This window comes from Mobula birostris, chromosome 3, assembly GCF_030028105.1.
Source record: "Mobula birostris isolate sMobBir1 chromosome 3, sMobBir1.hap1, whole genome shotgun sequence".
Lineage (NCBI taxonomy): Eukaryota > Metazoa > Chordata > Chondrichthyes > Myliobatiformes > Myliobatidae > Mobula > Mobula birostris.
Genome location: NC_092372.1, coordinates 15,569,449 through 15,583,118, shown reverse-complemented (window position 1 = coordinate 15,583,118; position 13,670 = coordinate 15,569,449). Strand labels below are relative to the sequence as shown.

At 41.9% G+C, this 13,670-nt stretch overlaps 1 protein-coding gene across 2 annotated transcripts in view; it reads right to left on the bottom strand.

Moving 5' to 3' along the window:
* Positions 1 to 13,670, bottom strand: part of malt1 (MALT paracaspase 1) — a 127,477-nt gene that overhangs the window by 84,109 nt on the left and 29,698 nt on the right. For both annotated transcript variants that reach the window (XM_072252259.1, XM_072252260.1), the window contains exons 6-8: positions 4,607 to 4,785; positions 3,154 to 3,250; positions 2,020 to 2,061 (exon numbers count right to left, since the gene is read on the bottom strand). In XM_072252259.1, coding sequence (XP_072108360.1) covers positions 2,020 to 2,061; positions 3,154 to 3,250; positions 4,607 to 4,785 — 318 coding nt within the window. The remainder of the gene's footprint in view (positions 1 to 2,019; positions 2,062 to 3,153; positions 3,251 to 4,606; positions 4,786 to 13,670) is intronic.

The following is a 13,670-nucleotide window of genomic DNA, read 5'->3' as shown; positions in this document are numbered from 1 at the left end:
TCTTTCGATTTTGTGTTTTATATTGTGTTTTTTGCTATTTTTTGCCATTTGCGCTATTTGTTTTTCTTGTGCATTGGTGGGGGAGTGGGGGGTTGATATTTTTCTTTGAACAGGTTCTATAGTTTTCTTTGTTTTCTGGCTGTCTGTGAGAAGACAAATCTCAGGGTTGTATACCGCATACATACTTCGATAATAGATGCACTTTGAACTTTGGATCTTTAGAAGGTCACCACACATTCTGGCACCAAGTTAAGCTTAGCAAGTTAACAAAACTACGTACGATACTGCAGGAGTGGTCTGACAAAAGCTCTATGTAATTACAATACAATTTCCCTACTCCAGTGTTCAGTCCACTTATAATAAAGGCTCACATATTATAGTCCTTTTTAATGACTTGCTGGCCCTGCATGTTGACTTTCAGTGACTTTGAGCATCAACAAACCCCACTTCCCACATTTAGCAAAACACATTTTTCTACATTATATTCCACCTGCCTTGTTGTGGATGGCATAGTAGCATAGTGTGTTAACAGAACACTATTACAGTGTCAGCAACATAGGCTCGATTCCCACTGCTGTCAGTAAGGAGTTCGCATTTTCTCCCTGTGACTATGTGGGATTCCTCCCACATTCTAAAGAAGTCTGTGTAATTGGGCAGCTTGGGCTTGTTGGAACAGAAGGACCTGTTACTGTGCTGTGTCTCTAAATAAAATAAATAAAGATAAAATAACACCCTTACCCACTCACTCAGTTTGCCCATATCTCCATGAAGCTTCTTTACTTCCTCCTCTATACTATGATGAATTACTATTTATTTAGATTTATTTATTTAGCGACACAGCAAAGTAACATGCCGTTCCGGCCCATCAATCTGCACAATTTCACCCATGTGACCAATTAACCTCTGAACCCGTCTGTATTTGGAATATGGGAGGTGTGACGACAAACCAAGTTATCAGAAGATTGATGCTGATGAGAGAGATAAGGGAGACAATGGAGAAATATTCAAAATGCTAATAAGAGAGAAGAGAGAGATTAACGAGAAAGAAACACATTTCAGAATATTGACAGACCGGTTGCTTTGAACCTGAACTGTTTGAAGTTTGATGGACAGGCAATACCCCAGCAGGGGGATAAAAAGAACAGGTTCGCTAAGGCACGACATACACCACGAGATCACGAGATAACGAGACCCTGGAAGAGCGGTGTGCCCCCACAAGTTGGTAGGAGTTTGGAGGTCTGGTCGCAGGAACCGACCATAGACTGACAGGGTGAAAAGGGTACGATCGGTGGGAACCTGGTGTGTGTGTCCGCCCTTGCCTGGGTGCCGGGTTCACCGCGGAAGAACGATCGTATCCGGAACGGAGGGGTCACAGTCGGTGACCACAGAAGACATTAAAAGGGTTCGCCTGAAAGCTAACTGTGAAGAACATCAAAGGTCTGTCTGAATCAGATTTACATATTCTCTCTCTCTCTCTCTCCAACGGCACAACAGCGATTACTGCGAACTGTACTAAGCTGAACTGAACTCTGCGTCACTTGAGACTGATCATATTACCCCTAGACTGCGATAGAGCTTGGTTGATTCCTATTACCCCAGTTCTGTGTACATCTGTTTTATCATTGCTAACCTGTTGCATTTATATCCTTACGATTAGAGTACTGTGTTACTTATTTCTTTAATAAAACTTGATTAGTTTCTGTTAAACCAGACTCCAACTAAGTGGTCCATTTCTGCTGGTTTGGCAAGCCAGTTACGGGGTACGTAACAGAGGAAACCGGAGCACCCAGAGGAAATACACGTGGTCATGCGAGAATGCACAAACGCCTGACAGACAACGGAAAAATTGAAGCCAGTTTGCTAAACGTTGAATAGCATCACGCTAACCTCTGCACTACCGTACTCTAATCTGATTCTGCTGAACCTCCTTTCCTTTTTGGAAAGAACAGGCTATCCCTGTTTCCCACGAGAGAAGTCAGTTGAAAGTGAACAAGCCACAGAGTAAACAGCATATCTTACCTTCATCACATTCCACTGCAATCGCCGCACTGTGTCTGGGCACTGACAATTAGAGTAATAAAACACAAATTTAGTATTTTTGCAACATATAGCCATGTCCATTTCTGAAAAGAGAGAACTAATGAAATGCCAATCATCTTAAAGTCAAGCAAATCTTTTATTTTGCTTTAAAAATTGTTTTTTTTCCCCCAGTGATCAAAATGCTTTAAACTCCAGTACCTTGTGTGATCTAGTTACCATGTTGAGAACTATCAAAACCAATTTAAGGTATTGGGGTAGAAGAATTGGTACCGACCTCATTACAGTTTGCAGAGACAATGCACAGTACTGAAAAAGAGATCTCTGCCACATCAACACACATCTGGGAGTCTCCTTGGTGGAGTGTGAATCAGGGCAGATGCAGTGCTTGGGTTACTGAACCCCTGAGAAACACAATACTGACCTGACATCTGATGAGCTTCCCCAACCTACAACAGACTCAATGGACCGAATGGCCTAATTCTGCTCCTATGTCTTATAAACTCTCTATAGTCTCTAGAAGTTTAACGTATTTATTTCTTTATTTGTTTATTGAGATACAGCATGGAGCAGGGCTTTCTGGCCCAACCAGCCACACAGCCCAGCAACCCCAATGTCTCTGGAGGAAACAAGCAGTCACAGGGAGAACGTACAAACTCCTTACAGAAGGGAATTGAACCCGGGTCGCTGGTACTGTAAAGCATTGTGCTAACCACAACACTCCATGCTGCCCATGGTACGGAAGCTGCTCTGATATTACAGGGAAAAAAAGATGGGATTGTTTGACATTGCCTTCTTCTAGGCAGTGTCTTTACAAAAGAGACAATTCCAGCCATTATCAGATTGTCTGCCAGGCGTCAGTGGTCGCATAACCAGGACTTCTGATATTCACTGGCAGCTTATACGACCATTCACCAGCTGCTCCCATGGCTTCATGTGACCCTGATTGGGGGGGCGGGGGGCTAAGCAGGTGCTACACCTTGCCCAAGGGGGACCTGCAGGCTAGGGAAGGGAAGGGAAGGAGTGCCTTAAACCTCCTTTGGTAGAGACGTATCTCCACCCCGCCACCCAAAATGTAACAAAATTTAACTAATTTATTAAATTACAACTCCTTACCTATAATAATTTCTGCTTCCAAACTCCAGAGTTCTGCCCTGTCGTTGAACACACGACAACGGTACTGTCCCTGGTTGTCCATATTTATTCTATTTATCTGTTAACAAATAAAGGAGTGCTTGCATAAGTTTCTTAAGTGAACAAAATGTAAAGCTCCACACCTATATCAAAAACAGCTTTTTCCATTCTCACTTGTAAAAAAGCACTCACACTCATTAGATGCAGAAAGGAAATTGTGGGATTACTACTCAGAATTTTTAGGGACACATTTTTGGCAAGTGATACTCCCAAAAGCCATGCAAACATGAAACACAAATGCTGGAATTTCAGAATAGCCCCACACAAAATACTGGCGGAACTCAGCAAGTCAGTCTGCATCTATGGAGAGGAATGAACAGTCGACATTTTGGGCCGAGACCCTTCATCAGGACTGAACCATCGACTGTTTATTCATTTCCGTAGATACGGCCTCACCTACACATAGGAAAATCTACTTTAAATTCTCTACGAGGAGGTTACCAGGACACGAGGGTTTAAGTAATAGCGAGAGGTTAGACAGGCTAGGCCTTTAATCCTTGGAGAGGAAAAGGAGGAGTGATGTTATTGAAGTGTTTAAGATTATGAGAGGCAGAGATAAGGTGGACAGGTCTTTTCTCTAGGATAAGCTGATCAAAACTAGAGTCATTGATCAAGGGTGAGAGGGGAAAGTTTCAAAAAAGACCTGAGAGGCAACGTTTTTATAACACAGTATACAGAATGAGCTGCCCGATGAATTGGCTGAGGATGACACAGTATTTTCATTTAAGAAGCGCTTAGATGGGTATATGGAGGAGTGGAGCTTTGGGGGAATGTGGACCAAACACAGGAAATTGGGATTAGAGGATTAAGGCATCGTGGTTGGCAAGGATTCATTGTGTCGAAAGACCACTATGCATGCTGTACGACTATAAGACAAGAACAGAATTAGGCCATTCAGCCCATTGTGTCTACTCCACCATTCCATTACGGCTGATTTGTTATCCCCCTCAACCCCATTCTCCTGCCTTCTTCCCACAACTTCTGACATCCTTACTAATCAAAAATCCATCAACTTCCACTTTAAATATACCCAATGACTTGGTCTTCACAGCTGTCTGTGGCAACAATTCAACAGATTCATCAGCCTCTGGCTTAAAAAATTCCTCCTCAGCTCTGTTCTAAAGGGATGTCCTTCTGCTCTGAGGCTGTGACTCCTGGTCCTAGACTCTCCCACTATCAGAAACATTCTCTCCACGTCCCCTCTATCCAGGCTTTTCAATATTCTATAGGCTCCAATGGAATCCCCACTGATCCAAGTGCAGGTAGATGAGACCAAGTCAGGATGGACTGGTAGGGCCTGTTTCTGTGCTTTCTACTTGAGCAGATTCTTCACAAATTTAAATGGAGAATAAAGGCATTGGATTGTAATGTCTACCTTGTAATGCCTTTCAGAGCCATTGGTGACTGGTATGCCATTTCTCAGCCACTGATAACGTGGCATTGGGATGCCAATTGCAGTACATTCCAATATCAGTGTATCCCCGACCATCAGTCTCTGGGCTTGCGGCTGATTTATTATCTGGAGCCTGGCCTCATTGGAAAAAAATCTTCTTCCTGAAAAGAAAGCAATTTTATCATTATTGGCTGTTCACCAATCATGACTTTCAACTATAAATCCATCTGATAAAAAAAATAAATTTGCCTTATGTTACAGACATAGAGTAAAAACGTTTAGAGCAAGTCAGAGTGACGTGTTGGATGGCAGTGAAGGTCTGCTAAATATAAGCCTTCGAGATGACCACCACTAACAACTTCTGTAAGAAGCATTGTTGCAGGAAAGCAGCATCCATCATCAGGGTCCCTACCATGTTCTCGTCTCATTGCTGCCATCAGGAAGGTACAGGGGCCTCAAGTCTCACAACACCAGGTTCAGGAACAGTTATTACCCTGCAACTATCAGGCTCCTGACCCAGCATGGATAACTTCACTCACCTCAATTCTGAACTGATTTCATAACCCACAAACTCACTTTCAAGAAATTTACGACTCATGTTCTCAGTATTATTGATTTACTGCTGCATAATTTGTCTTTTTTGCAGATTGACTGTTTGTCAGTCAATGTTTATGCAGCATCATCATCATTACGTGCCTTGTTGTACGACGTGGGCTATCAGAGTCTTATGACCGTGATTGTTCTTGGCAATTTTTTCTAAAGAAGTGGTTTGTCATTGGCTTCTTCTGGGCAGTGTCTTCACAAGATGGGTGACCCCAACCATTATCAATACTCTTCAGAGATTGTTTGTCTGGCATCAGCGGTCGCAGAACCAGGACTTGTGATATGCACCAGCTGCTCATATGATCATCCACCATTTACTCTCAAGGCTTCATGTGACCCTGATCGGGAGGGTGGGGTGGGGGCTAAACAGGTGCTACACCTTCCCCAAGGGTTGACCTACAGTCTAGCAGAGAGAAGGAGCACTTTACACTTCCTTGAGTAGAGACATATCTCCACACCACCACCTAATTATGTCCCCTCATAATTAGTCATTTCTGTCCGGGGAAGAAGTCTTTTTCTGCCTTTTCTATCTGTACCTCTTAACATCCTTGCTTATGTATAATATTTCATAAACTTTATTGTATTTCTTTATTTTCCTGTACAATGCCTACAAGAAAATGAATCTCAAGGTAGTGTATGTTAAGATATATGTACTTCGATAATAAACTTACTTTGACTTTGATAATAAACTTTGTCTATTTGGTAGATATAGAATAAAAACCTTATGAGCAAACCAGAGCAATAGGTTGGGTGGCAGTGAATGTGTGCTAAAAAATATAACTCAGAGAAGACCACTATTAATGAGCTCTGAGACATAATGGATGAAGAGTAACCATGCTCTGATGGACTTCATATGAAAAACAGATTCCCCTTCCTCTTGCATAATCCATAAGATTATCGCACACTGGCGCAGAATTAGGCCATTTGGCCTCCTGATATTGCTCCACAATTCCATGGTCAACTTATTTTCCCTCTCAGCCCTTTTGTCCTGCCTTGCCCTGACACCTTCGATGCCCTCACTAATCAAGAAGCTATTACCCTCCGCTTTAATTACCCTTCAGTGACTTGGCCTCCACAGCTATCTGTGGCAATGTATTCCACAGATTTACCGCCCCTCAGCTGATGAAATTCCACACCCCGCCCCACATCTCTATTCCATCCATGTTTTCTGACGCTGTGCCCTCTGGTCCTACACTCCCCCTCTACAGGAATCATCGTCTCCACACCCACTCTACTAGGCCTTTCATTATTTGATAGATTTCAATGAGATCCCCCCTCATTCTTCTAAACTCCAGTGAGTACAGGCCCAGAGCCATCAAACTCTCTTCATAGATTCAACCTTTCATTCCCAGGATCATTCTCATGAACCTTGTGTGGACCCTCTCCAAAGCCAGCACATCCTTTCTTGGCACCCAGAATTGCTCACATGTGCTCACAACTACAACTGTAGTCTGACAAACGCTTTATGAAGCCTCAGCAATACATCCTTGCTTTGATATCTAGTCCTCTTGAAACTATGCTAATCCTTAGGGTAACGGATGCTGCTTTGAAATATGACTAAAGTTACATTAACCATTACAAAGGAGCAAAAAGATTGGAGAAACAAGACACTGCAAATGCTGGAATCAAGAGCAAAATATGAGCTGCTGGAGATTTATGTCTTATGATGTAATGAAGGAGGTTGAGATGTGAGTTGATAGAGGCGTACAAGATGATAAGATCGAGTGGACAACAAAAATCTTTTTCCCAGGGTGGAGGTCAAAATGAAAACTTCACATGCATTTTTGTAGAGGAATGCACATTATAGTTGTGCTACCCATGGCAACAGAGAGGCAAACTGTAATCCTCAAAGCACTGTAGAACCTCAACTTTGCACAGATTCAGCATGTCATCTAAAACTTTGACAAACTTTTAGAAACAGTATGCAGAGTGGAGAGTACCTTGAAAACACCAATGCACAAGAATAGAAAAGTCTGCACAATGTAGTGGATATAGCCCAATCCTCACAGGAAAAACCCTCTCCACTACTGAGCACATCTACAAGGTGTGCTGCCACAAGAAAGCAGCATCCATCATCAAGGATCCTTTCTAGGCCACACCCTCTTTCCACTACTACCACTGGGAAGGAGATACAGTTGCCTTAGGTCCCATACCACCAGGTTCAGGAGCAGTTATTACCCCTCAACCATCAGGCTCCTGAACCAGCGTGGATAACTTAACTCACCTCAACAGTGAACTGATTCCACAACCAATGGACTCACATTTAAGGTCTTTGCAACTCAAGTTCTCAGTATTATTTGTCTATTATTTATTATTTATTTTTTTAAATTTTTGTCGTATTTGCAATTTGTATTCTTTGCACATTGGTTATGAGTCTTCATTTGTCTGTAGTTTTTTTTATTGATTCTGTTATTTTTTTGTTCTACTGTGAATGCCCACAAGAAAATGAATCTCAGTAGAGGGTAGTATATGGTGACATATACATATTTGCATAATAGATTTAATTTGAACTTTGAACTTAAAGTAGATATGTTACCAAACGAAGGACAGTTGCATATTACTTTACAATTGTCTAGACATCCTGTGAACAGACCACACCCACTTCCGTGGTCCCTCAGCCAGGACTGACTAGCTGGATGTCTCCTTAAAGATAAAGATTAGCTTGATTTGTCACGTGTACATAAAAACATAGAGTGAAATATATCAGTTTGTGTTAACAACTAATAGATTCTGAGAGTGTGCTGGCCATGTTTCCAGTGCCAGCTTAGCATGGCCATAACTCTCTAACCCTAACCATTAATCTCTGGACTGTGGAAGAAAACCAAAGCGCCTGGAAGAATCCCACATGGTCACAGGAAGAATGTACAAACTCCATACAGACAGTGGCAGGAATTGAACACCCTGCTGGCGATGTAAAGCAATTATGCTATCCACTGTGCTATTCTCCTCCAAAACGAGCACAACCTTGTCGTAGGAGGCTTGCATGCCTCAATGACCCGGAGAGCTTTGTTGGCTGGAGTCAGGGCTTTATGCTTTGGCTCTTGGAAGGGTTATCCATACCAAACAGGTCAAAGGGTAGAGGCTAGACTAGAGTGGTCCATCGGTCCTCCGGGTTTGGGGTTTCAGCTCAGGGATAACAACCCTGACTGGTCAAACAAAACTGTTACGGAAGCAGCAATGAAGAATCCTTCTACATCTGAGTGTGACGGTATTCCTGAGTCTCCTCCGAGACTTGCATGACTGCCAGTAGTGAAAACCGAGAAGAAGCTATTGAGACAGGGAAGGAAGCCCTGAACATTGGCAAAAAAGAAGGAGCTTCAATGCTGCCCTACACAACAGCGGTGAAACGGGTAGTAAGTAAATAAGTATGCTACCGTGCCATGTATCATACTGCTGACAGTTTGATCTGGATACTCAAGATCATGGACCACTATTGCACTGGTTCAGACACAGTGGGAAGGGTGTTTGCTTGTGACTCCAAAATAACGCTCTGGATTGATGGTGCTACACATTTATTGTATCTGATGCCATGATAAACTTCACAAACGATTGAAAGGAGTAAAAGTGCTTTAATCAAACTCTACTGCCTTCAAGGTATTTTATCTTCCATGAACAAAATCCAGTGTTATCTACTATGTATCCATACAGAAGCAGCTCTTGGCTACGGTAGCAGCAGGTTAATTTATTGGTATTGTTGTGGAGTGTAAACCGACACTCTCTGAAGGCAACTGTAAAAAAAAGTTCTTGTGCAATTCTTTTAGCTTATTTCAGATTTCCCTTGTGACTGGAGGACAAGTTAAAAGACTTTCAATCAACTTCCTGACACCCAAGGCAAATGGTGCTCAAATTCTCCCTAGATCCAGTCCACATTTTGAAGACAAACATAAATACGCGGAGTTCTGAAGATGTTGGAAATCTTGAGCAAAACATACACACAAGATGCTGGGGGAACTCAAGTGAAAGAAAACTTTTATACCAATCCTAAAGAAGGGTCCGAAATATCAACTGTTTACTCTTTTCCATGCAGATGCTGCCTGACCTGCTGAGTCCCTCCAGCATTTTGTGTGTGTTGCTTTGGATTTCCAGCATTGGCAGAACCTCTCATGATTGAAACTTTTATACTGTTTCGTATACTGTATTTGTGAGCACATGGATACGCCATTAGCATTCAAAGATTCAAAATTAATTTATTATCAAAGTATGTATGCAGTATACAACCCTGAGATTTATTTTCCCCACAAACAGCCAAGAAACAAAGAAAACATGGAACCCGTTCAAAGAAAAACATCAAGCCCCTCCCATGCACAAAAAATCACACAAATGGCTACACAAAAAAGAGTGAGAAAAGCAGAATATAAAACACAAAATTGAATGAGTCCAGGCATATTGAGTTAAGCTCATTATTTGTTATCTGCAGGCTGCCCCAATTCCTGAAATACAGCTCAATTACATTTCTTTCTAAGCCATTTATTATTACAACTGATACAGGAGAGTTAAGTGAAATAATTTAGAAGTGATTTATAAATTGATGCATTATTTGAATAGTTGTTCAAAAAAGTACTTGCATAATTTCATAATAAAGGCTTGTATAGTACAAGTTTGTTCTAAGTCAGGGGTGTCAAACTACCGGCCCGCGGTCCGCATCCCGCCGACGAAGGAGTCCAATCCAGCCCGTGGGATGATTTGGAGAAAAAAAAGTATATTCACAACCATTTATTATGTATCTGTACAGCAGCCGCTCTCTCTCCCACCGCTGTCTGTGTTGCCTGCTGTGCTTGTTGTGTGTACTTAGAAAACAATGAGCGGCAGTTAACCACCCGCTGTGCTCAAGCACCTACCACCCTGCACTGAAGACCACTAGGGCCCCACTTACGTAGTCAGACACAGTATAAACACACAGAGTACTCAGATAAGTAACACCTGTAGCAAGGCTGAGACTGTTTGCTGCTGTGGTTCAAAATGCTTTCCAAGAAAAGTTGACATCGAAGGTTGGATATTCAACGATAATTGGAAAGATCATTTTTTACTTTTGTGAGGTCAACAGCAAACCTGTGTGTCTGATACGCTCACAACAAGTGGCTGTGGCAAAAGAGTACAATATCAAATGACACTATGAGATGTCACACGGAGAAAAATATGACAAGTACGCAGGATGACTCAGAACGCAAAAGGTAAACGAGCTGGAAGCAGCTCTGAAAAAACAGCAATCAGTGTTCACCAAAAGTCGAGAGACTCATGATGGAGCTGTCAAGGCCAGCTATATTATTGCCAGCAAAATAGCTGCTGCGTCGAAGCCATACTCAGAGGGGGAATTCATCAAAGCATGCATGCTGATGGCAGCTGATCTGATGTGCCCTGAGAAGAGACAGGCTTTTGGTAATATCAGCTCGTCAAGAAATACTGTGGCAGAGAGAATCGGGGACCTTGCAGGAGATTTGAACAGTCAACTAAAAGACAAAGTGAAGTCATTTATTGCCTTCTCTATTGCAATTGAGGAGAGCACCGATGATGACCTGATGTAGCTCAAATGGGAATATTTATTCGTGATGTTGATGCATCTTTGACCGTCATTGAGGAGTTTGTGGAGATGGCGCCCATGACAAACACCACAATGGCGAACGACGTTTTCTCCAGCCTCGTCGAGGCCTTGGACAGACTGGGAGTTGACTGGAGTCACGCTGTCAGTGTGGCAACAGATGGCACACCGTCCATGGTTGGGAAAAAGGCAGGCGTTGTTGTGAAACTCAGAGAGGAAGTTCAGACAGAGAATCCAGAGCAGGAATTCTGGAATTTTCATTGTATTACACACCAAGAGGCGTTATGTAGCAGGAGCCTGAAAATGGACAATGTCATGCATGTAGTAATCAAAACGGTTAATTTTATTAGAGCCAAGGGACTCAAACATCGGCAATTTGACACTCTTTTGTCTGAAAGTAATATTGGACACAGCCTACCCTACCACACTGAAGTCCGCTAGTTGAGCAGAGGGGTTGTGCTCAAACGTTTTTTTCAATTATGTGTGGAAATTGGACTATTCATGAATGAGAAAGGGGAGCCAGAGCCAGACTGGCTTCATGATCTTGCATTTTTGGTGGATATAAAAGAGCACTTAAATGTGCTTAATGTTAACATGCAAGGCCACAACAAACTTGTTACGGAACACTATGACAGCATTCGTGCCTTTCAAATTAAATTGGGTCTGTGGGAGATGCAACTATCCCAGAGCAACCCAGCTCATTTCCCCTCTTTGCAGTCTGTGCGTGTGGCTCATGGGAATAATGACAAGATGGGCAGGAACAAGGAGAAAATATCACGGCTGAAAAGAGAGTTTCAGAATTGTTTCCAAGTCTTCACTCAGCTCGAGAAGGAATTCTCACTATTTTGCTCGCCGTTTGCTGTCAACGCAGCATCAGATGTGCTGGAGGAGCTCCAAATGGAACTAATTGAAATTCAGTGTAACTCGGCTTTGAAATATAAATTTGAGACTGTGGGTCTGGACTCATTCTATCAGTACCTGGGACCAAAGTACCCCAAGATGACAGACTTTGCCTCAAAGATCCTTTGCATGTTCGGGACAACATATCTCTATGAGCAGGCATTCTCCATAATGAACATTAACAAATCCAAACTGCACTCGCAGCTGACACACAGACATCTAAGTGCATTATGAAAATCACAACTGCCCAGAAGCTGGTCCCTGATGTTGACAGGCTGGTTAAAGCCAAGAGATGTCAGGTGTCTGGAAGCAGCAAGTGAAAAATGAGTGACACTGTTCGATGCACTGCAACATGTAAGCAAAATGCATTATGAAATATTAAGTGTCATAATATTGTGATTCATTCATTTTCTGACTATTCTATTATTGTAAATGTGATCACTTCAATAAAAATTAGAGGCTAACTGTGTTCATTGTCTGAATTTGATTGCTGGAAGCAGGCTAATAAAACATAGGTGCAATTGTGTAGCCTACATTTACAATTTGTTTCGTTAGATCTACATTTGTGTTTGCTAATGTTCGATTTCAAATGGTTTATTAATGGAAAGGGTGTGGCTCCTAAAACAATCTTAGCCAAAATAGCATCATTTTTTTTCTCTCTCATCACAACTTTCTTGTAGCCTACGACTGTAAGTTAATACCAATCATAAAAATAATGCTTGCTAGACAATCTTCTTCATAAGAAACGAAATTCGTAAAGTGAAACACTTTGTAGTTATAGCAGAGACTGAGACACATGAGAGCAGGTTGAATAAACGAAGGCAACGAAAGCCGTGGGAGCACGCACGTGTGCACAACTGATCCGGCCCACATGAAGTCGCTTTTTGCCCAGTCTGGCCCATGACCTAAAATGAGTTTGACAGCCCTGTCCTAAGTACTGTAGCTATGCAAGTTTGTTGCCTGATTTTGAGTGTTTCAGTTATAAGGCAAGTCTAGAGAAGTTACTAATCATAAATATAAGAGATTTTGCAGCTGCTGGAAATCCAGAGCAACACACACAAAATGCTGGAAGGACTCAGTGGGTCGGGCAGCATCTATGGAGAGAAATAAATATTTCAGCCCTGATGAAAAGTTTTGTCCTGAACCATTGGCTGTTTATTCCTCTCTATTGGTACTGCCTTACCTGCTGAGTTCTTCCAGCATTCAAGATTCAGAATAGTTTAATGTTATTTCCAGTACACAAGTATAAAGAGAATGAAATAATTGTTGCTCTGGAAACCAATGCCGCATAAATAAACACAATAAATATAAAAGCAAACGTATAAAACACAATGTACATTGTGCGAAAGTCTCAGGTACCCTAGCAATATATATGTGCCCAAGTCTTTTGCACAGTACTGTATATTATATCTTTCCAGTTAACAAAAATAACACTTAATACTACTGAGCTAATACAAAGTTGAGTACTCTCATTTTTGTTCCCAACCACCTTCCTATTTTAACCAAAATACAGTACTGTTCAGTGTGGACTAGTAAGTGTTGAGTGTGCATTTTGAGTGTGTTGCTCTGGTGAAGTTGGGATTGATCTCACTGGAGCAGGGCATTCTGAAGAGTGCCTTGATGAAGAAATACACAATTATAGTGAAGACAGCAGAATTTTTTTTCCTTGGTGAGGTGTTTAAGAGAACATAGGTATAATAAAGGGAAATAGACCAATAGAGAGGATCTGAAAGGGAATTTTTCTCCACTCAGAGTGAAACATATTGCCAGAAGAGTCGGTTGATGCTACCATTGTTGAAGATGTTCTTGGATCATCTTCTGTTAGTTACGCTATGGGTCATGGGTAAAGATTGAAAAGTGAAATATTTAAGGGGATCCTGAGGGGGAGCATTTTCACTCAAGAGTGAGAGTGTGGAATGAGATGACAGTGGAACTTGAAGATGCAAACACGATTTGAAAATTTAAAGGAAGATTGGATAGGTACAGTGCTTATAAGAAGTATTCACG